This window comes from Orcinus orca, chromosome 11 (genome assembly GCF_937001465.1).
Source record: "Orcinus orca chromosome 11, mOrcOrc1.1, whole genome shotgun sequence".
Lineage (NCBI taxonomy): Eukaryota > Metazoa > Chordata > Mammalia > Artiodactyla > Delphinidae > Orcinus > Orcinus orca.
Window position 1 is genome coordinate 30896413 of NC_064569.1, and position 22536 is coordinate 30918948.

The 22536-nt window shown below is 36.6% G+C and overlaps 1 protein-coding gene across 1 annotated transcript in view; it reads right to left on the reverse strand.

The window, feature by feature from the left end:
* SLC2A13 (solute carrier family 2 member 13) overlaps nt 1-22536 on the reverse strand; it is a 433421-nt gene that overhangs the window by 68278 nt on the left and 342607 nt on the right. Inside the window, exon 7 of the mRNA XM_004283474.3 lies at nt 21237-21362. Coding sequence (XP_004283522.1) covers nt 21237-21362 — 126 coding nt within the window. The remainder of the gene's footprint in view (nt 1-21236; nt 21363-22536) is intronic.

A 22536-nucleotide genomic window follows, 5' to 3' on the forward strand; every position in this document is an offset into this window, starting at 1 on the left:
AAGTTTCCTAACATCTCTGGCCTTATTTTTTTCCCTACCTCAGAGGATAGTAATGAGGACTAAGCTAATGTATATAAAGTACTTGGTAGAGTTGCTGGAACGTAAAAAGTTTCCAGTAATGGTAGTAACTGCAGTTTATCATCATTATTGTTGTAGACATTATTTTTGTCTTCCTCTCATTATTGGAGCTGGTTATTCAGTGTCCTAAGGCATTTTTCATCTCCTCTTCCTTTACCTTCCTTTTGACCCCTGTTCTTTACTGCAGAACTCTTTCCTGCTCTTCTCATGAGTGCCCTAAGCTTCAGATACCACCCTTTCATTGCTAACTCCCAAACTGATATCTCCAGTCTGGTTTCCTATTCTACATCCCCAGTTAAATGCTGAAATGTTGTTTCAAATTTAACATGTCTAAAACTAATTTATTTCTCTCATACTCTTTCCCACATCAGTAGGAGCGGTGGACAAGAAGCCACAAGTGCACAGAGAACTAGGCCAGGCTTAGGTACACGAAGATCCCCTAAATCTCTCAGCCTTCATCTCCTGACCCTGTAAAGTTCCTCTGGGATGGGGAGAGCCTTGCTCCCACAGACTTTATATCTCATGTATACTGCTGGTGTCCAAATGCTGGCCATTGCAGTCATTGCCATTGCCTTGTTACTGGTGAGTCCTGGCACTGAACAGGAAGATCCCTAGATATTTCTGGGTTTTAATTCTGGTCCCTTCCTAAGTCCATAACTTTGTCTAAGTCACAACCCTGCTCTGTGGCTTGATTTCCTCACTTGTAACACAAGGGTGAAGACACTAACACTAAGGTAACCATATAATTTTAGTCCAAACCAGGACACTTTTTTTTTTTTTTTGCGGTACGCAGGCCTCTCACTGCTGTGGCCTCTCCCGTTGCAGAGCACAGGCTCTGGACGCGCAGGCTCAGCGGCCATGGCTCACGGGCCCAGCAGCTCCGCGGCATGTGGTATCCTCCCGGACTGGGGCACGAACCCGTGTCCCCTGCATCGGCAGGCGGACTCTCAACCACTGCACCACCAGGGAAGCCCAAACCAGGACACTTTTGAGAATGAAAGGGAGCTGTTAATAATTATGATTAGAGTCACAAGCATACCATGACTATTCTGGGCAAACCAGGAAGTAGAGTGGCCCTAGCTATCACTCATATCCCTTCCTGCATTTCTAATAGTTGAAATAAATACATTTTTAATACTATAGAGCACAATATCAAATTTCAATGTTATCAAATGACTTCAGAAAAAAAAAAACCTCTTTGTATTTCCAGTTACAAATGGATAGAATTTAAACATGAATAGAATTTAAATTCTGTTACAAAAAGCCAACCTACCAATAATTAAACGTAAAAATATTAACATATATGAGTCTGTACCTGCATAACAGGTCTATTTCCAACCTTTCCCCCATACTCATATATCAAATAAATAAATAACAACATAAAGGAAAAAGAAATTTGTTTTAGAGGGCTCCAGGGCACATGTGTCTCTGAAATGAAAATAAAGTTGGTTAATACTTTGGAACTATTTACCTTAAAACTAAATTCTTAAATGACACGGGGAGCACTTATCATAATAGATGACAAGTGACGATACAATGAACAGTGTTATAATGAATTCTTCCCAGAAATCACAGGGATAGAGTATTATGTTCTCAGTTTCCAGGTTGCCATTTTGGTATTATTTTGAAACACTAAGAATTCTGATTGGTTCTGGTACAAACTGTAGAAGTTATAAACCCAGATAATAACTAATGGAAAACCAATTTTGCTTACTTTTTTCTGAAGCTAGCACTGAAACCATGAGAGTAGGAAGGACTTGAGTGCTAAATTATGTGTACTGAGGCAGCAGCTCTTTAATTTGAATAACTGGATTTTAGTTCACACCTGCTATCTAGCAAGAAACTTCCTGAGAGTATTTGGATTTCTAATGCTCTCCTTCTTTCTGTATCTTAGCAATGTGTATAGTCTTCCCTTTAAATGTCTTTATTAAAATATATAACAACATTTTAAACTGCAGATACCATCACTCTATATATCCCTTATATTAATAAATTTCCAAATGCCTTGCCTTACCTTCTACCCGTGCTTTTAAAAATTCTTCCCTCTTTTTCTATCAGAATTTTACCTTCTAAACCCAAAGCCATTCATGTTAGCCCCTACTTAAAAACCTAACAGCTCCTACCACATATAGCAAGATTCTTCAAAGTTAAGGCATTTGGTAACCACCATATCTTTCTTTTTCCTGTATTATTATTTGTTTAATAGTTTTTTTAGATGAGCTTCCTTTTATAGTGTAAGTAAATTTCGTGCCACTTGCACAGTGGAATGCAGTTCATCTTGCTTTATCAGTCAGAAGAGAATAGGTTATGCAGAGGTAACAAAAGAGCCCCAAATCCCAGTGCCATAAACTGGGTTAATTTCTTGCTCATGCTACTGGTCCATTGAGGTTAGTCATGATTCTGGTCCACATTTTCTTTACTCTGTGATCAAAGCTAATGGAACACCTTCTATACTGGGACACTGACAACTTTACTGCAGAGGGAAAAGAGGATATGGTCAATCCTTGCTCTTAAAGCTTCAGCTTAGAAATGACACAGATTGGTTCCACTTTCATTTCCTTGGCCAGAGCAAGGCATGTGGATAAGACTGAATGGGCCAGGGAAATCTAATCCTTTCCTAGAGAGTGCAGCAGATAGTTTGAACAATAATACAATCAAACACACTTATCAAGAATAGAAGATAATTAAAATAAAATGGAATGAAAACAAAATGTTATTAATTTCTAGTTAGATAATATTGCCTACCAAGTGTTAAAATTTTGCCAACTGATTTTCTTCTTAATATATTTAGAATATTTGAAAGAGAACTGTATCTCTCTATATGATATAATTCATATCCACATCCAGGTATAACATAAAGTCATTCACCTAAAATCATTACCAGTATGATTTCCACACCTATGAAAATACAACTACAAAAGTCAAAATAGAACTCCTAAATAAGGCTCTCTGAAACTCTGATCCAAACTCACATTTCCAGTGTCAGCTCCAGCCATGCATTTTCCTTCCTCTTGTTCCCACTGCTCCCTATGCTCCCTTTTTGACAAATCCCAACCTCCCCAACCTCATCTCTGCGGTACCACACCTTCTGTTGCTTAATTGCACCATTATTCAATGAACCAAGACTCGCTTCTATTATATTTACCAAGCACATGCAATTCACGCCTCGGCCCTTATTCTCATACAAACAGTCCTACAGTCTTCTTTAGTGAGAAATAACTCACAGACTACTTTTCAGATGAAGTATAAACTGAAGAATAATTTTAAAAATGGAAAAGGAAGTGACTACAAATGTAAGGTTTTGGCCTAAGATGAAGGGTAGTCAAAACATTATGAACATTACTACTTAGATAAAACTGTTAAAATGTGTTTATTTACTATAATTAAATGTCAACGAAGAAATTGGACAAACTAACATGGAGGAGGGAGATAAATTATTCAGAAATGTTTTGCTCTTTTCTGATTTGTACACTTTGCAACATAAATAGCATCAGAACCTGCAATATAGATAATCACTAAATCCAAGAGAGTCGTAGTTTCTGGACTTGAAAACAGAGGCTTGTGATCTCTGAAATTATTTATGGATAGATAAAACTTACAAATATATACTATACAGCTACAGATCTTAAAGGGATTAATCTAACATAATGACTTCTATTCAAGCAAAAGCATGAAGAAAAGTGTAATTTAAAAAGCAAAATGGAGGGTAGGAGGAAGATGGTGGAAGAGTAAGACGTGGAGATCACCTTCCTCCCCACAGATACATTGGAAATACATCTACACGTGGAACTGCTCCTATAGAACACACACTGAACGATGGCAGAAGACCTCAGACCTCCCAAAAGGCAAGAAACTCCACACGTACCTGGGTAGGGCAAAAGAAAAAAGAAAAAACAGAGACAAAAGAATAGGGACGGGACCTGCACCAGTGGGAGGGAGCTGTGAAGGAGGAAAGGTTTCCACACACTAGAAAGCCCCTTAGCGGGCGGAGACTGCGGGTGGCGGAGGGGGTAAGCTTCCGAGTCGCGGAGGAGAGTGCAGCCACAGGGGTGTGGAGGGCAAAGCGGAGAGATTCCCGCACAGAGGATCGGCGCTGACCAGCACTCACCAGCACGAGAGGCTCGTCTGCTCACCTGCCGGGGCGGGCGGGGCTGGGAGGTGAGGCTCGGGCTTCCGTCGGATCGCAGGGAGAGGACTGGGGTTGGCGGCGCGAACACAGCCTGAAGGGGGCTAGTGCGCCACAGCTAGCTGGGAGGGAGTCCGGGAAAAAGTCTGGAGCTGCCGAAGAGGCAAGAGACTTTTTCTTGCCTCTTTGTTTCCTGGTGCGCCAGGAGAGGGGATTAAGAGCGCTACTTAAAAGAGCTCCAGAGACGGGCGCGAGCCGCGGCTAATAGCGTGGACTCCAGAGACGGGCATGAGACGCTCAGGCTGTTGCAGCCACCAAGAAGCCTGTGTGCCAGCACAGGTCACTATCCACACCTCCCTTCCGGGAGCTGTGCAGCCTGCCACTGCCAGGGTCCCGTGATACAGGGACAACTTCCCCGGGAGAACGCACGCCACGCCTCAGGCTTGTGCAACGTCACATCGGCCTCTGCCACCACAGGCTTGCCCCGCATCCATACCCCTCCCTCCCCTGGGCCTGAGTGAGCCAGAGCCCCCGAATCAGCTGCTCTTTAACCCCGTCCTGTCTGAGCGAAGAACAGACGCCCTCAGGCGACCTACACGCAGAGGCGGGGCCAAATCCAAAGCTGAACCCCGGGAGCTGCGCGAACAAAGAAGAGAAAGGGAAATTTCTCCCAGCAGCCTCAGGAGCACAAGATTAAATCTCCACAATCAACTTGATGTACCCTGCATCTGTGGAATACCTGAATAGACAACGAATCATCCCAAATTGAGGAGGTGGACTTTGGGAGCAAGACAGATTATTTCTTCCCCTTTTCCTCTTTTTGTGAGTGTGTATGTGTATGCTTCTGTGTGAGATTTTGTCTGTAAAGCTTTGCTTTCACCATTTGTCCAAGGGTTCTGTCCGTCCGTCTTTTTCTTTTACTTAAAAAATTGTTTTTCTTAATAATTATTTTTTATTTTAACAACTTTATTTTATCTTTATTTTTTCCTCTTTTTTCTTTCTACTTTTTCTCCCTTTTATTCTGAGCCATGTGGATGAAAGGCTCTTGGTGCTCCAGCCAGGAGTCAGTGCTGTGCCTCTGAGGTGGGAGAGCAAACTTCAGGACACTGGTCCACAATAGACCTCCCAGCTCCACGTAATATCAAACAGCAAAAATCCCCCAGAGATCTCCATCTCAACACCAACACCCGGCTTCACTCAACGACCAACAAGCTACAGTGCTGGACATCCTATGCCAAACTAGCAAGACAGGAACACAACCCCACCCATTAGAAGAGAGGCTGCCTAAAATCAGAATGAGGCCACAGACACCCCAAAACACACCACCAGACGTGGACCTGCCCACCAGAAAGACAAGATCCAGCCTCATCCAACAGAACACAGGCACTAGTCCCCTCCACCAGGAAGCCTACACAACCCACTGAATGAACCTCAGCCACTGGGGGCAGACACCAAAAACAACGGGAACTACGAACCTGCAGCGTGCAAAAAGGAGACCCCAAACACAGTAAGATAAGCAAAATGAAAAGATAGAAAAACACACAGCAGATGAAGGAGCAAGGCAAAACCCCACCAGACCTAACAAATGAAGAGGAAATAGGTAGTCTACCTGAAAAACAATTCAGAATAATGATAGTAATGATGATCCAAAATCTTGGAAATAGAATAGACAAAATGCAAGAAACATTTAACAAGGACACAGAAGAACTAAAGAGGAAACAAGCAACGATGAACAACACAATAAATGAAATAAAAAACACTCCAGAAGGGATCAATAGCAGAATAACTAGGCAGAAAAATGGAGAAGTGACCTGGAAGATAAAATAGGGGAAATAACTACTGCAGAGCAGAATAAAGAAAAAAGAATGAAAAGAACCGAGGACAGTCTCAGAGACCTCTGGGACAACATTAATCACACCAATATTAGAATTATAGGGGTCCCAGAAGAAGAAGAGAAAAAGAAAGGGACTGACAAAATATGTGAAGAGATTATACTTGAAAACTTCCCTAATATGGGAAAGGAAATAGTTAATCAAGTCCAGGAAGCACAGAGAGTCCCATACAGGATAAATCCAAGGAGAAACATGCCAAGACACATATTAATCAAACTATCAAAAATTAAATACAAAGAAAACATATTAAAAGCAGCAAGGGAAAAACAACAAATAACATACAAGGGAATCCCCATAAGGTTAACAGCTGACCTTTCAGCAGAAAATCTGCAAGCCAGAAGGGAGTGGCAGGACATATTTAGAGTGATGAAGGAGAAAAACCTACAACCAAGATTACGCAGCAAGGATCTCATTCAAATTTGATGGAGAAATTAAAACCTTTACAGACAAGCAAAAGCTGAGAGAGTTCAGCACCACAAAACCAGCTTTACAACAAATGCTAAAGGACCTTCTCTAGGCAAGAAACACAAGAGAAGGAAAAGACCTACAATAACAAACCCAAAACATTTAAGAAAATGGGAATAGGAACATACATATCGATAATTACCTTAAATGTAAATGGATTAAATGCTCCCACCAAACGACACAGACCGGCTGAATGGATACAAAAATAAGACCCATATATATGCTGTCTACAAGAGACCCACTTCAGACCTAGGGGCACATACAGAGTGAAAGTGAGGGGATGGAAAAAGATATTCCATGAAAATGGAAATCAAAAGAAAGCTGGAGTAGTAATTCTCATATCAGACAAAATAGACTTTAAAATAAAGACTAGGGCTTCCCTAGTGGTGCAGTGGTTGAGAGTCCGCCTGCCAATGCAGGGGGACATGGGTTCATGCCCCGGTTGGGGAAGAACCCATATGCCGTGGAGCGGCTGGGCCCATGAGCCATGGCCGCTGAGCTTGCGCGTCCGGAGCCTGTGTTCCGCAATGGGAGAGGCCACAACAGTGAAAGGTCTGCATACCGCAAAAAAAAAAAAAAAAAAAAGATAAAGACTATTACAAGAGACAAAGAAGGACACTACATAATGATCAAGGGATCGATCCAAGAAGAAGATATAACAATTGTAAATATTTATGCACCCAACATAGGAGCACCTCAATACATAAGGCAAATACTAACAGCCATAAAAGGGGAAATCGACAGTAACACAATCATAGTAGGGGACTTTAACACCCCACTTTCACCAATGGACAGATCATCCAAAATGAAAATAAATAAGGAAACACAAGCTTTAAATGATACATTAAACAAATGGACTTAATTGATATTTATAGGACATTCCATCAAAAAACAACAGAATACACTTTTTTCTCAAGTGCTCATGGAACATTCTCCAGGATAGGTCATATCTTGGGTTACATCTCAAGCCTTGGTAAATTTAAGAAAATTGAAATTGTATCAAGTATCTTTTCTGACCACAATGCTATGAGACTAGATATCAATTACAGGAAAAGATCTGTAAAAAATACCAACACATGGAGGCTAAACAATACACTACTTAATAACGAAGTGATCACTGAAGAAATCAAAGAGGAAATCAAAAAATATCTAGAAATGACAATGGAGACATGACGACCCAAAACCTATGGGATGCAGCAAAAGCAGTTCTAAGAGGGAAGTTTATAGCAATACAATCCTACCTTAAGAAACAGGAAACATCTTGAATAAACAAACTAACCTCGCACCTAAAGCAATTAGAGAAAGAAGAACAAAAAAATCCCAAAGTTAGCGGAAGGAAAGAAATCATAAAGATCAGATCAGAAATAAAGGAAAAAGAAATGAAGGAAATGATAGCAAAGATCAATAAAACTAAAAGCTGATTCTTCGAGAAGATAAACAAAGTTGATAAACCATTAGCCAGACTCATCAAGAAAAAAAGGGAGAAGACTCAAATCAATAGAACTAGAAATGAAAAAGGAGAAGTAACAACTGACACTGCAGAAATACAAAAGATCATGAGAGATTACTACAAGCAACTCTATGCCAATAAAATGAACAACCTAGAAGAAATGGACAAATTCTTAGAAATGCACAACCTGCCAAGACTGAATCAGAGAGAAATAGAAAATATGAACATACCAATCACAAGCACTGAAATTGAAACTGTGATTAAAAATCTTCCAACAAACAAAAGCCCAGGACCAGATGGCTTCACAGGCGAATTCTATCAAACATTTAGAGAAGAGCTAACACCTATCCTTCTCAAATTCTTCCAAAATATAGCAGAGGGAGGAAGACTCCCAAACTCATTCTACGAGGCCACCATCACCCTGATACCAAAACCAGACACGGATGTCAAAAACAACGAAAACTACAGGCCAATATCACTGATGAACATAGATGCAAAAATCCTCAACAAAATACTAGCAAACAGAATCCAACAGCACATTAAAAGGATCATATACCATGACCAGGTGGGGTTTACTCCAAGAATGCAAGGGTTCTTCAATATACACAAATCAATCAATGTGATACACCATATTAACAAATTGAAGGAGAAAAACCATATGAGCATCTCAATAGATGCAGAAAAAGCTTTAGACAAAATTCAACATCCATTTATGATAAAAGCCCTCCGGAAGGTAGCCATAGAGGGAAATTTACTCAACATAATAAAGGCCATATATGACAAACCCACAGCCAACATCGTCCTCAATGGTGAAAAACTGAAAGCATTCACACTAATACCAGGAACAAGACAAGGTTGCCCACTCTCACCACTCTTATTCAACACAGTTTTGGATGTTTTAGCCAAAGCAATCAGAGAAGAAAAGGAAATAAAAAGAATCCAAATCGGGAAAGAAAAAGTAAAGCTGTCACTGTTTGCAGATGACATGATACTATACATAGAGAATCCTAAAGATGCTACCAGAAAACTACTAGAGCTAATCAATGAATTTGGTAAAGTAGCAGGATACAAAATTAATGCACAGAAATCTCTGGCATTCCTATACACTAATGATGAAAAATCTGAAAGTGAAATCAAGAAATCACTCCCATTTACCATTGCAACAAAAAGAATAAAATACCTAGGAATAAACCTACCTAAGGAGACAAAAGACCTGTATGCAGAAAATTATAAGACACTGATGAAAGAAATTAATGATGATATAAATAGATGGAGAGATATACCATGTTCCTGGATTGGAAGAATCAACACTGTGAAAATGACTCTACTACCCAAAGCAATCTACAGATTCAATGCAATCCCTATCAAACTACCACTGGCATTTTTCACAGAACTAGAACAAAAAATTACACAATTTGAATGGAAACACAAAAGACCCCGAATAGCCAAAGCAATCTTGAGAATGAAAAACGGAGGTGGAGGAATCAGGTTCCCTGACTTCAGACTATACTACAAAGCTACAATAATCAAGACAGTATGGTACTGGCACAAAAACAGAAATATAGATCAATGGAACAGGATAGAAAGCCCAGAAGTAAACCCAAGGACATATGGTCACCTTATCTTTGATAAAGGAGGCAGGAATATACAGTGGAGAAAAGACAGCCTCTTCAATAAGTGGTGCTGGGAAAACTGGACAGGTACATGTAAAAGTATGAGATTAGAACACTCCCTAACACCATACACAAAAATAAACTCAAAATGGATTAAAGACCTAAATGTAAGGCCAGACACTATCAAAATCTTAGAGGAAAACATAGGCAGAACACTCTATGACATACATCACAGCAAGATCCTTTTTGACCTACCTCCTAGAGAAATGGAATAAAAACAAAAATAAACAAATGGGACCTAACAAAACTTCAAAGCTTTTGCACAGCAAGGGAAACCATAAACAAGACCAAAAGACAACGCTCAGGATGGGAGAAAATATTTGCAAATGAAGCAACTGACAAAGGATTAATCTTCAAAATTTACAAAACAGCTCATGCAGCTCAATAACAGAAAAACAAAGAACCCAATCCAAAAATGGGCAGAAGACCTAAACAGACGTTTCTCCAAAGAGGATATATAGATTGCCAACAAACACATGAAAGAATGCTTAATGTCATCAATCATTAGAGAAATGCAAATCAAAACTACAATGAGATATCATCTCACACCAGTCAGAATGGCCAGCATCAAAAAATCTAGAAACAATAAATGCTGGAGAGGGTGTGGAGAAAAGGGAACACTCTTGCACTGTTGGTGGGAATGTAAATTGATACAGCCACTATGGAGAACAGTATGGAGGTTCCTTAAAAAACTACAAATAGAACTACCATAAGACCCAGCAATACCACTATTGGGCATATACCCTGAGAAAACCATAATTCAAAAAGAGTCATGTACCAAAATATTCATTGAAGCTCTATTTAAAATAGCCAGGACATGGAAGTAACCTAAGTGTCCTTGAACAGATGAATGAATAAAGAAGATGTGGCACATATATACAATAGAATACTACTCAGTCATAAAAAGAAACGAAATTGAGTTATTTGTAGTGAGGTGGATGGACCCAGAGTCTGTCATACAGAGTGAAGTAAGTCAGAAAGCGAAAAAGAAGTACCGTATGCTAACACATATATACGGAATCTAAGAAAAAAAAAAGTCATTAAGTACCTAGGGGTAAGACGGGAATAAAGACAGAGACCTACTAGAGCATGGACTTGAGGATATGGGGAGGGGTAGGGTAAACTGTGATAAAGTGAGAGAGTAGCATGGACATATATACACTACCAAACGTAAAATAGATAGCTAGTGTGAAGCAGCCACACAGCACAGGGAGATCAGCTCGGTGTTTTGTGACCACCTAGAGGGGTGGGATAGGGAGGGTGGGAGGGAGGGAGATGCATGAGGGAAGAGATATGGGAACATATGTATATGTATAACTGATTCACTTTGTTATAACACAGAAAGTAACAGACCATTGTAAAGCAATTATAATCCAATAAAGATGTTAAAAAATTGTAGAAAGAATAAAAAAAAGTTACAAAAAATAAAAAAATAAAAAGCAAAATTGTGAGGCTACCATCACCTTGATATGAAAACCAGACAAAGGTATCACATAAAAAAGAAAATTACAGGCCAATATCACTGATGAACATAGATGCAAAAATTCTCAACAAAATACTAACAAACCAAATGCAACAATACATTAAAAGGATCATACACCATGATCAAGTGGGATTTATCCCAGGGATGCAAGGATTTTTCAATATTCACAAGTCAATCAATGTGATACACCACATTAACAAAACGATGAATAAAAACCATACAATCATCTCAAATAGATGCAGAAAAAGCTTTTGATAAAATTCAACATCCATTTATGGTAAAAACTCGCCAGAAAGTGGGCATAGAGGGAACATACCTCAACATAATAAAAGCGATATATGACAAACCCACAGATAACATCATAGTCAATGTTGAAGAGCTGAAAGCATCTCCTGTAAGATCAGGAACAAGACAAGGATGTCCACTCTCATCACTTTTATTCAACATAGTTTTGGAACTCTCAGCCACAGCAATCAGAGAAGAAAAGGACTCCAAATTGAAAAGGAAGATGTAAAACTGTCACTACTTGCAGATGACATGATACCATACATAGAAAATTCTAAAGGCACCAGCAGAAAACTACCAGAGCTCATCAATGAATTAGGTAAAGATTCAGTATACAAAATTAATATACAGAAATCTGCTTCATTTCTATACACTAACAATGAAATATCAGAAAGAGAAACTATGGAAACAATCCCATTTACCATCACATCAGAAAGACAAAAAGCTAGGAATAAACCTCCCTAAGGAGGCAAAAGACCTGTACCCTTAAAACTATAAAATGCTGATGAAAGATACTGAAGACCGTATAAATAGGTGGAAAGATACACCGTGTTCTTGGATTGTACAAATCAACATTGTTAAAATGACCATACTACCCAAGGCAATCTACAGGTTCAGCGTAATCCCTATTAAATTACCAATGGCATTTTTCAGAGAACAGGAACAAAAAATTTAAAAAAATTTATGGAAACACAAAAGACACCGAATAGCCAAAACAATCTTGAGAAAGAAGAATGGAGTTAGAGGAATCACCCCCCCTGACTTCAGACTATACTACAAAGCTACAGTCATCAAAACAGTATCGTACTGGCACAAAAACAGACACATAGATCAATGGAACAGGATAGAAAGCCCAGAAATACACCCACATGCTTATGATCAATTAATCTACAACAAAGGAGGCAAAAATACGCATTAGAGAAAAGGCAGTCTCTTCAATAAGTGGTGCTGGGAAAACTAGACAGCTACATGTATAAGAATGAAATTAAAACATTCTGTAACACCATATACAAAAATAAACTCAAAATAGATTAAGGACCTAAATGTAAGACAGGATACTATAAAACTCCTAGAGGAAAACATAGGCAGGACACTCTTTGACATAAATTGCAGCAATATTTTTTGGCTCTGTCTCCTAGAGTAATGGAAACAAAACCAAAAATAAACAAATGGGACGTAATTAAATTTAAAAGCTTTTGCACAGTAAAGGGAACTATAAATAAAACGAAAAGATAATCTATGGAATGGGAGAAAATATTTTTAAACCATGTGACTGACATGGGATTAATTTTCAAAATATACAAACAGCTCATGCAGCTCAATATCAAAAAACAAACAACCCAATCAAAAAATAGGAAGTAGACCTAAACAGACATTTCTACATAGAAGACATACAGATGGACAACAGGCACATGAAAAGATGCTCAACATTGCTAATTATTAGAGAAATGCAAATCAAACCAGAATGAGGTACCACCTCACACCAGTCAGAATGGCCATGATTAAAAAGTCTACAAACAATAAATGCTCTGAGAGGGTGTGGAGAAAAGGGAACCCTCCTACATTGTTAGTGGGAATGTAAACTGGTGCAACCATTATGGAGAACAGTACGGAGGTTCCTTAAAAAACTAAAAATAGAGTTGCCATATGATCCAGCAATCCCACTCCTGGGAGTATATCCAAAGATAACTCTAAATTGAAAAGATAAATGCACCCCAGTGTTCACAGCAGCACTATTTACAATAGCCAAGACAAGGAAGCAAACTAAATATCCATTGACAGATGAATGGATAAAGAAAATGTGGTATATATACGCGATAGAATACTACTCAGCCATAAAACAGAGTGAAATAATGCCATTTGCAGCTTCATGGATGGACCTAGAGATTATCATAGTAAGTGAAGTATGTCAGACACAGAAAGACAAATATCATATCACTTTTATGTGGAATCTAAAGAAGTGATACAAATGAACTTATTTACGAAACAGAAAGAGACTCACAGATGTAGAAAACAAATTTATGGCTACCAAAGGGGAACTTGGGATTAACAGATACAGACTACTATATATAAAATAGATAAACAACAAGGACCTACTATATAGCACAGGGAACTATATTCAGTATCTTGTAATAACCTATAATAGAAAAGAATCTAAAAAAGAATATATATATGTACAATTGAATCACTTTTCTCTACACCTGAAAGATTACAAATCAACTCTACCTCAAAAAAATAAAAATTATAAAAATTTAAAAAAGCAAAATTGATTAAAAGTATCCTGTTATATTCTCTGTTACTTCTCTCTATAGACAAAATATATGCTAGCAAAAATTAATTTTGAACTATACTGTTATTAGTTTAGTAGCACAGCTTGAGGATTTTAAATCCCTAATATGAATAACTAACAAAAATATCAATCTTGTACATGAATAATTAAGATACTGATATAGTTTGTTAATGATAAAATAAATTCCTTTTTCTAAATGCAAAACCGATATATGTCTTTAAAAATTAAAAAAGAAGAGGTGATAAAGGGAAAATCCCCTTTTTGCTATTTGGCCTACTTCTGTAATACACCTGATCTTATACTGTCACCATAGATATATTGCTTCCCTAGCATACCAATGAATGTTTGGAGGAAATTTGCTGAATACTTCTTCCAATAATTATTAAAAAGTATTTTTCATGTAGTATGACTACAAGCAATATGCAGTATGCATATTTGGAGTACATGGTTACTTTTTATTTTTTAAACTTTCTTAGTGTTTTAATGAGTACCAGGTAAACATTTAACATTGTTTATTAAAAATCACATCATTCTCATTTTTCCTTTAGAATGAATGTAGAATATATCACTAAAATGAAATAATGGGAACATCATATCCTCTCATTTGTAACTTTGTTACTTTCAAACCCTTATATATTTTCTGGTGATGGCAGACTTTTCCATTTTTGTTATTTAATGATTATTGACTGAATGGTAAGGCACTGAGGAATTTAAAATACTGCAGGATACAGACATTGGAATTTATAATCTAAAAGAGAAGATACATCCAAACTCAAATCACTATCACATAAGACAGTATAATTATCATAAGTAATACAGGTAAGTGCTAGAGGGGACAACAGGGGATATAGTAAGCATTGTTCTCTGGGGCTAATCAGAGAGATTGCAAGGAAAAAGTGATACCTAATCTGGGCAAAAAATAATGCTTAGAAGTCAGAGTCAGAGATTCAAAAGAGGGAGAAGGAGGGTAAATCCTAGGCAGAAAGCACAGCATAAGGAAAGGCAAAGCGATCAGAAATCATAATGGATATTAGGGTGATAGCAGGGGGTTTCGATTGACTAGACTTCTGTGTGGGTAGCTGGGAAGACAGGCTGGGTGTTGTATCAGAGTGCAGATTTGAGAAAAATATCTGCTGAATGAATACAATAAACCAGACATTCAGTGCAAGTTAGAACAATGAATTGCCAAATAAGGATCTATCTGGCTATTTTGGTGTGCCTAATTACAGAGCGAAAATGTTGTATTATAGGAAGCAAATACTGAATCAGCACATTAAGAAAGTATCCCTAATTAACAATACTTTTAAAGAGTCAGAATATTTGAAGTACCAGAATAGATTATTTTTGTTTTTGTGTGTATAGAAAGCCAGGAGAGATGGAGGTGCATGAATAGACACAGATAAATAAATAGAAAGTATTCTAATGCACTTATCTGTTAGGAAGTGCTTATTCTAGTCTAGAAAATGTGTTATTGACAAATGTAAGAAAAATAAAAATTGTTACAGGATATTTACTACTTATTTGTGTGCAGAACATTACATTTTTATGAGTGTCTTCAGAAATACTCATTTAAAGCTCATAAAAACCATACTGCTGTGGATAAAAGGGAACCCTCAAATGTTGGTGGGAATGTAAATTGGTGCAGCCACTTTGGAAAACAGTATGGAGGTTCATTAAAAAACTAAAAATAGAGCTACCACGTGATCAAGCAATCCCACTCCTGGGTACATATCCAGAAAAAATGAAAACTCTACTTTGAAAAGATATATGTACCCCAGTGTTCATAGCAGCACTATTCATAATAGCTAAGACACAGATGCAACCTAAATGTCCATTGACAGATGAATGGATAAAGAAGATGTGGGGTGTGTGTGTGTGTGTGTGTGTGTGTGTGTGTGTATAGACATATATATACACACATACACACGCATATATATATATATATACATACACACAATGGAATATTGTATGTTATATTGTATATTAGGAGTATGGGATTAACAGACACAAACTACTATACATAAAATAGACAAGCAACAAGGATTTACTGTATAGCACAGGGAATTATATTCAATATCTTGAATAACCTATAATGGAATATTACCTGAAAAAAATAACTGAATCACTGTGCTATACATCTTAAACACAATATTGTAAATCAACTATAGTTCAATGAAAACAAATAAAAAACGATATTGTTCAACACAGCAATTATATTATTCCCGTTTTACAGATGAAGACTGGGGCTCAGAGAGGCCCAGACTGTCCCAGTGCCAATGATGAGGGAAATGATAAAAGCTCAAATTTGAAGCCAACTCAAAAATGTGCATCTTTCTTCTACCCAATTGTTGCTTCCCTAAAAGCAATGGACTTACTGGCTTTTTGACTTTGAGAAAGTAATTCAGACCCTCTAAGCCTCACTGTCTTCATCTGTACAATGGGAATAAAAATCACACTTCACAGAGGTATCAAGCTGGTTCTGGAAAGTTATGTTTTTTCTAGGAAACTATTTTATCTGTTTCCAAATGCACTGGACAGCATTATTCATAATATTCTCTTATGAATTTTAAAATCTTTACTATCTTTATATGCCTTTTTTTCTCATTCTAAATACTGTCTGTGCCTTCTCTCTCTTCTTAACCAGTATTGCCAGAGTTTTCTCCATTAAATTTGTCTTCTCTAAGAACCAGCTTTTGTTTTTGGATCTTCTCTAGTATTTCTTTGCTTTGCATTATTTTTTCCTCTTGTCTTTTAATTTCCATCCTCTGCTTACTCTACAGACAAACTCTGTATTCTAGCTCTCACTTCTTGTGGATCTTGTCGGTTACTAATTTCAGTGTCCTGGTTTCCATTATGATTCCTTCTTAACTCATTAATTAATTTGAAGTTTTTTTTTTTTAAGTTTACAGACTAAAGTAAAAGACGTGATAAATATCTTTCTATTGCTTTGCAGTGTTATCACTGAAAAGACATTTTGCACAATACTGATTATCTGGATTTACTTAGAATTTATTGGAATTTACATTTATATAAATTTATTCTTTGTGCTTGAATATGGTAAATCTTCATAAGTGTTTTATGTTTGCTTGAAAAGAATGAAGTCCTCTATGTGTTAGGTTCATTATTTAACTCTTACATCAAGCTTGTTATTAAGTTTTCCAAATTCTCTAACCTCTGCTATTTTTTGTCTTCTTGATTGAGCACTTATCTAATTTTTTCACTCCTTTATTTCCAATCTTTCAATGACTGTCTCTTGTAAACTGCACATAACTGCATTAAAAAAATCTAGTGCGAGGAACTTTGTCTTTAATAGGTATGTTTAATTGAGTTATTTTCACTTTAATAACAGGTACATTTACATGTAACTAATTTTGCTGGTTTTTTTTTTTTTTGGTGGTTTCTCTTAACCATGTTTTTTTCCTGTAATCTTCCCCTTTTCTTGTCTTTATTAGTTTGATTCATTCTCTTTTTTCTCTCTGTACTAGTATATATCTTTAAGAGATTATACTTATATTTTTAACACCTATATTTAACAAGTTGCAAACTAATTATAATCTCCATTTCCTTCTGAAAACAAACCAAAGAATATAGAGGGCTTTTTTTTTTCCCCCAAAGTTCCCATACCACATTCTATGTTATTTATCTAGAAGTTTAGCTTTCCAAGTTTTTTTTTTTTTTTACAAAATTTACTTAAGTATAACATTTGTTATATATGTATATATATGTGTATATATATACACACACACACATACATACCCATATACCGCACAAATCATAAGTGTGCAGCTTTCAGTATAATCGAAAAAATTATACTATTTTTTCTTTTAAACATATTAAAGTCTCTTAATTTTTTTTTTTTTTTTGTAATACAAGTTTCTTTAGGTATTCATTCTTCCATCTGTCACACTTGGTGGCTTTCTTTTCTTCATAAATTGATGTAGTTTTAAATTTTTGACTATCTCATATTTGCTTTCCATGGAAGTCTCATGTGTCCTGGATTCTGACAATTGCATGTTTCTTTCTGAGTTAGCTCTATAGATGTCTCCAGTTTGGGACCCACTTTTTCACTCTTCATGTTTCTCCTATGGTTCCCCCTTCACAAAGGCAGTGTGAAATTATAAGCCATATTTCCCCACAGTAAATGCTCCTGGTTTTGCTTTCTCATGTGTGACGCTATTTCTATTCAAGGTCCCAAGTGGGCCACAGAGAATTTAGCAGCTTGCCTAGCCTAGGCCAACATTTTCTTGTCTCTGTTTCAGAGCCTAGGTAGCCCATCATAGCTCCAGAGTCAAGACATGCACCTTTGTCTTCTCAGCACCTAAAACACTAGCCTCTCACCCTTTAGGCTGGCTTCTGTTCTGATATTCGCATGGGCTGCTGGGTTTCCACATGGGCTCACTGCTCTCATTCTCATTGGTGGCACGTGGGCATTTCTCTCAAGTTCAGCTGTGAATTAAACCTGTATTTGCCTGTGTGTGGGATGCATGTAGGAGGTACCGAGGATGATGGACAGGAGGAGGTTTTCTATCAGCTAAGTATACTATATTTTCTAGAAGTATGTTAAATGATTTTAACACGGATTTTCCTTTTTAAAAGTTTTAATTGTAAAGTATGCATTACATAAAATTTACCATTTTAATTAACCATTTTAAATTTTAATCATTTTTTATTGCACAGTTCAGTAGTGTTAAAGCATATTCACCTTAGTGTGCAAGCAACCTCCAAAACTCATTGCATTTCCAAAACTGAAACTCTATACCCATTAAACAAACTCCCTATTTCCTTCTTGCCCCTGCCTATGGCAACCACCATTCTTCTTCCTGTCTCTATAAACCTGACTACTCTAGGTACCTCATATTAGCGGAGTCATACGGTATTTGTTCATTTCACTTATCTTCATGTCTTCAAGGTTCATTCATGTTGTAGTAGCCAGAATTTCTTTCCTTTAAATATGAATAATATATCATTGTTTGTATATAGAGTTTGTTTATCCATTCATCCGTCAAATGACACTCGCGTTGCTTCCATCTTTTAGCTATTGTGAATAATGCTGCTATGAACATGGGTATTCAAATATAACTTTAAGACCTTGCTTTCAATTCTTTTGGACATATACCCAGAAATGGAATTGTTAAATGATATATAATTCTGTCTTAAAATACTGTTTTCCAGACTGGTTGCACCATTTTACATTCCTATCCACAGTGCATACAGTTTCCAATTTTTCCACATGCTTCACAACAATTGTTGTTTTGTTTTTGTTGTTGTTTTTTACCCTAAGGGGTCTGAGGTAATATCTCATTATAGTTTTGACTTGCATTTCCCTAATGATTAGTGATGCTGAACAGTTTTTCATGTGCTTGGTCATTTGTATATCTCTTTTGAGAACTAAATGATTAAAAAAAACTTTTGATTGAAATATAACTACATAGATATAGAAAAGCATGCTGATTGACTTAAAGTTTTGTTTCCAACTAATTATAGTTGATTATATGGACAAATGGTTTTCATTATGTTGAGATAATTCAGAGTACATCAAAATCAGCATACTATCCCCATCATGAATGGTATTATCATTTTACCTGGTGTCTTCTCAGGAAACAGCTACGATTAGAGATCTCAGTTTCTATCTATGAATTGCCTCAATACTTGACCCTAAAACATCTAGAAATCATATATCTCAAATATGAATCCAAGGTAATGGTAGATTTTACCCTGAAAATTCCATCCTAGGTAACTGCATAAAACCTGTCAACCAACTAATAAACAAAAATATAGTGAATGCTATTTTACCCACAAATGGAAAATCTGTTGTAGGAATTTTTCATGGTTAACATATCCTGCATTTTTTGCTTTATTTCTAGAGCAGATTGAGGCAAGCCACCACAGTGGCCAAGCTAGGAGGAGGGTTGTTGCTCAGCACAGAGAAGAGTGAGAAAACCTGTTTTTTTTTTCGGGGGGGACGGGCAGTAAAGAATTTGAGGTTATTCTAAGAATAGTCCACAAACATGAAAGTTCATTGTATATTTTGTTTAGTTCTTTGTATTTTTCCTACTTGGGTATTATCTGTTTTCACTTTTCTCTAGTAGTGTGTGTAACCAAGGAATAATGGTACAAAAATATAAATAAAATCTAAGAATAAGTTGAAATAAAAGAAGTAATACACATTTCTATTAAAAAGTTGTACAATTTGTTATTTGCAAAAAGAACAAGACTCTTATTTTGAGACCTCTGACCTCTAGACCTTCTACTGAGGAAGAGAGAAACATCTAATTTTAGCGTCCCCTTACCATCAGTAGACATTTCTCTTAAGTTTGTAAATTAATTCTATGAAATACAGGAAACTACATACACAGATTTCATAATGTTCATAATTCTTGACTGGTAACTTTCAGGTTTTTTCTATTGAAAAAAATCATAAGGATTAAAGCTGTAAACTATTACATCTAAAAATATTTAATCAATTAACTTCCTAATAAAGCTTGACTGATGAAAAGTATGTGCTGGGTGTTTTAAAAGAAGCTCTTTCATGTTTTCATTTTAAGTAATAATTGCATTTCTTTTACATATTTCTTTTTAATCAGTGTATTTAAAATGTGGTCTGGATTTTCACTCAACTACCATATAATTTATTTCTACTTCTTTGGAGTAATTCCCTAATAAAATGATTAATGACAACAGCATAATGATTAATAATGATATATTATACTTCGTGGCTCCTAGGAGATACAAGCACTTTATTATAAATTTCATTGCCTTCATCAGTATTAGGAGACAGAATGAGAGGATACTATACTTTTTATGAGAATTTAAAACATAAAAGAGGTTAAAGCCATGTCAAATAATACATGTTTTTGTGTCCATGAATATGAATATTAGTTCATATTTGTTCTATACTAATATTTCTTTTATGTGCCTACTATAAACCAATGTGATCTGTCAAAAAGAGAAAGGTTTATACTTTCTCATACTTGCCTATAATTACCAACTTTATCCTTATTTTGTTTAATTTCTCTGACTTCCAGGAAAGTACTAAAAGAATAAAAGAATTTAAAGTGATAATAATTCATTTTGACTTGACAATTTTCTGTCTTTCACTTAAGTTTGGGAGTTTAGAAATTATTAGTATAATTTAAAAATACCCAGCAGGAGAAACTGCCTTGGCAATATTTAGAAATACCTGCCTCAAGATCCAAAGTCCTGTAGCTTATTAGGACAACGCTGGGTCTGAAATTTGGATTTCCTGAAGTCTAGGCTAGAGTTTATATTCTAAGTTTGTGAAACATACAGTTGCAATGTTGTCTACCCACACTCATCAGAATATGCTGCAAAGTAATGTAGTTATAAAGACCAGTTTCAAAGATTCTTTAAAAGAAGACCAATTTAAAAGAAGTAAAGTCATCGACTGTAAGTACAGTCATTCTGTAAGTTTAAAAATAAGACTCATTCTGAAATTTTATTGTATATTCTTATGGTATATACTGAGCTACATACCTGCCCCAGGCTGCCTCGTTTGTAGATGCTTTATTAACTGGAACACAGGAGGAGTCACTGACGGCTGATTTATTCATCTTATAGCAGAAACCGCAGTCTGGATCCAACATACATTCATTACAGTAACTGTAAAATGAAACGAGTTGTAGTCATGTTCAGAGACAACTGTTGCTCAGTCAGTACACAATATGTGCTCCCCTGCATTTTCCACTTTACTTTGCAGTAAGCTTGGGGCCATGGCACTTGTTTTGGTCATGGTAAATGACATGTACTGAGGCAGGTGAGAGCTGGCTGGTCTCTTCCATCTCTCCCTCATCTGGTTGCAGTAACTTTGGAAACTACTTTGAGATGGAGGATTGGATGTGCAATATTGGATGCAGAAGAACCCCTGTCTATCTACAGCAAATATACTTTTGTTTTCCTAAGCCACTGAGATTTGTTACTGGAGCATGGACTGGTCCATCTTGAACCAGCTGCCTGGTTCCAAACTGTACCAAAGCATTTATTTCTCTTAAATGTCTCCATCATGTACCATACCTTCTAAAAAATGGAATTTTCCCCTAATATATATCATGAAATAGAAAATTCAAAGAATGAAAAAAATTATATCTAGAGAAAAAAGTTAAAAAATAAAAATGCCACCACCCAAATAATGGTCACTGTTAACATCTTGGTGGACATCTGTATTTTTAATAAATATATATTGAAAATCAACTATGTTGTATGCTTAATTAAAAGAAGCTGTAACCTTTCAAAATTGTATAATTTGTTTTTATTTTTTAGGCTGCACCATGTGGCATGTGGGATCTCAGTTCCCCGACCAGGGATCAAACCCAGGACCCTGCATTGGGAGCACAGAGTCTTAACCACTGGACCACCAGGGAAGTCCCTAAAATTTTTTTTTAAAGAGAAAAGAAAAAAAAAGTTGGTGTAGGGAAAAAGGCTAACATTTCTCTAAGTTAATTACATCCACTGATTGGATTACAGAGCCATAACCAATTAATCATTGCTCACCTAACAGCAGTATCCTAAATGCAGGAAAATTTTAAAGAGGCAAAATCCTTTAGAGGGCAGGGTTTTCCAACATAAGCCTACAGCGTTCTTGTAGAATGAGTTTTCTCAGTGTCATACTATTTGCCAGACAAACCTGGAGCACTTTATACATAGCAGGCACACACAAGGTATGGAGACCCTAAGATGAATAAGCTAAATTCCCTGCTCCTTGATAGATAAAAGGCAACGATGAGAAATAGCTACACCAGTAAATAATGGTAATATGATAGAAAACAGTAAAGGACTA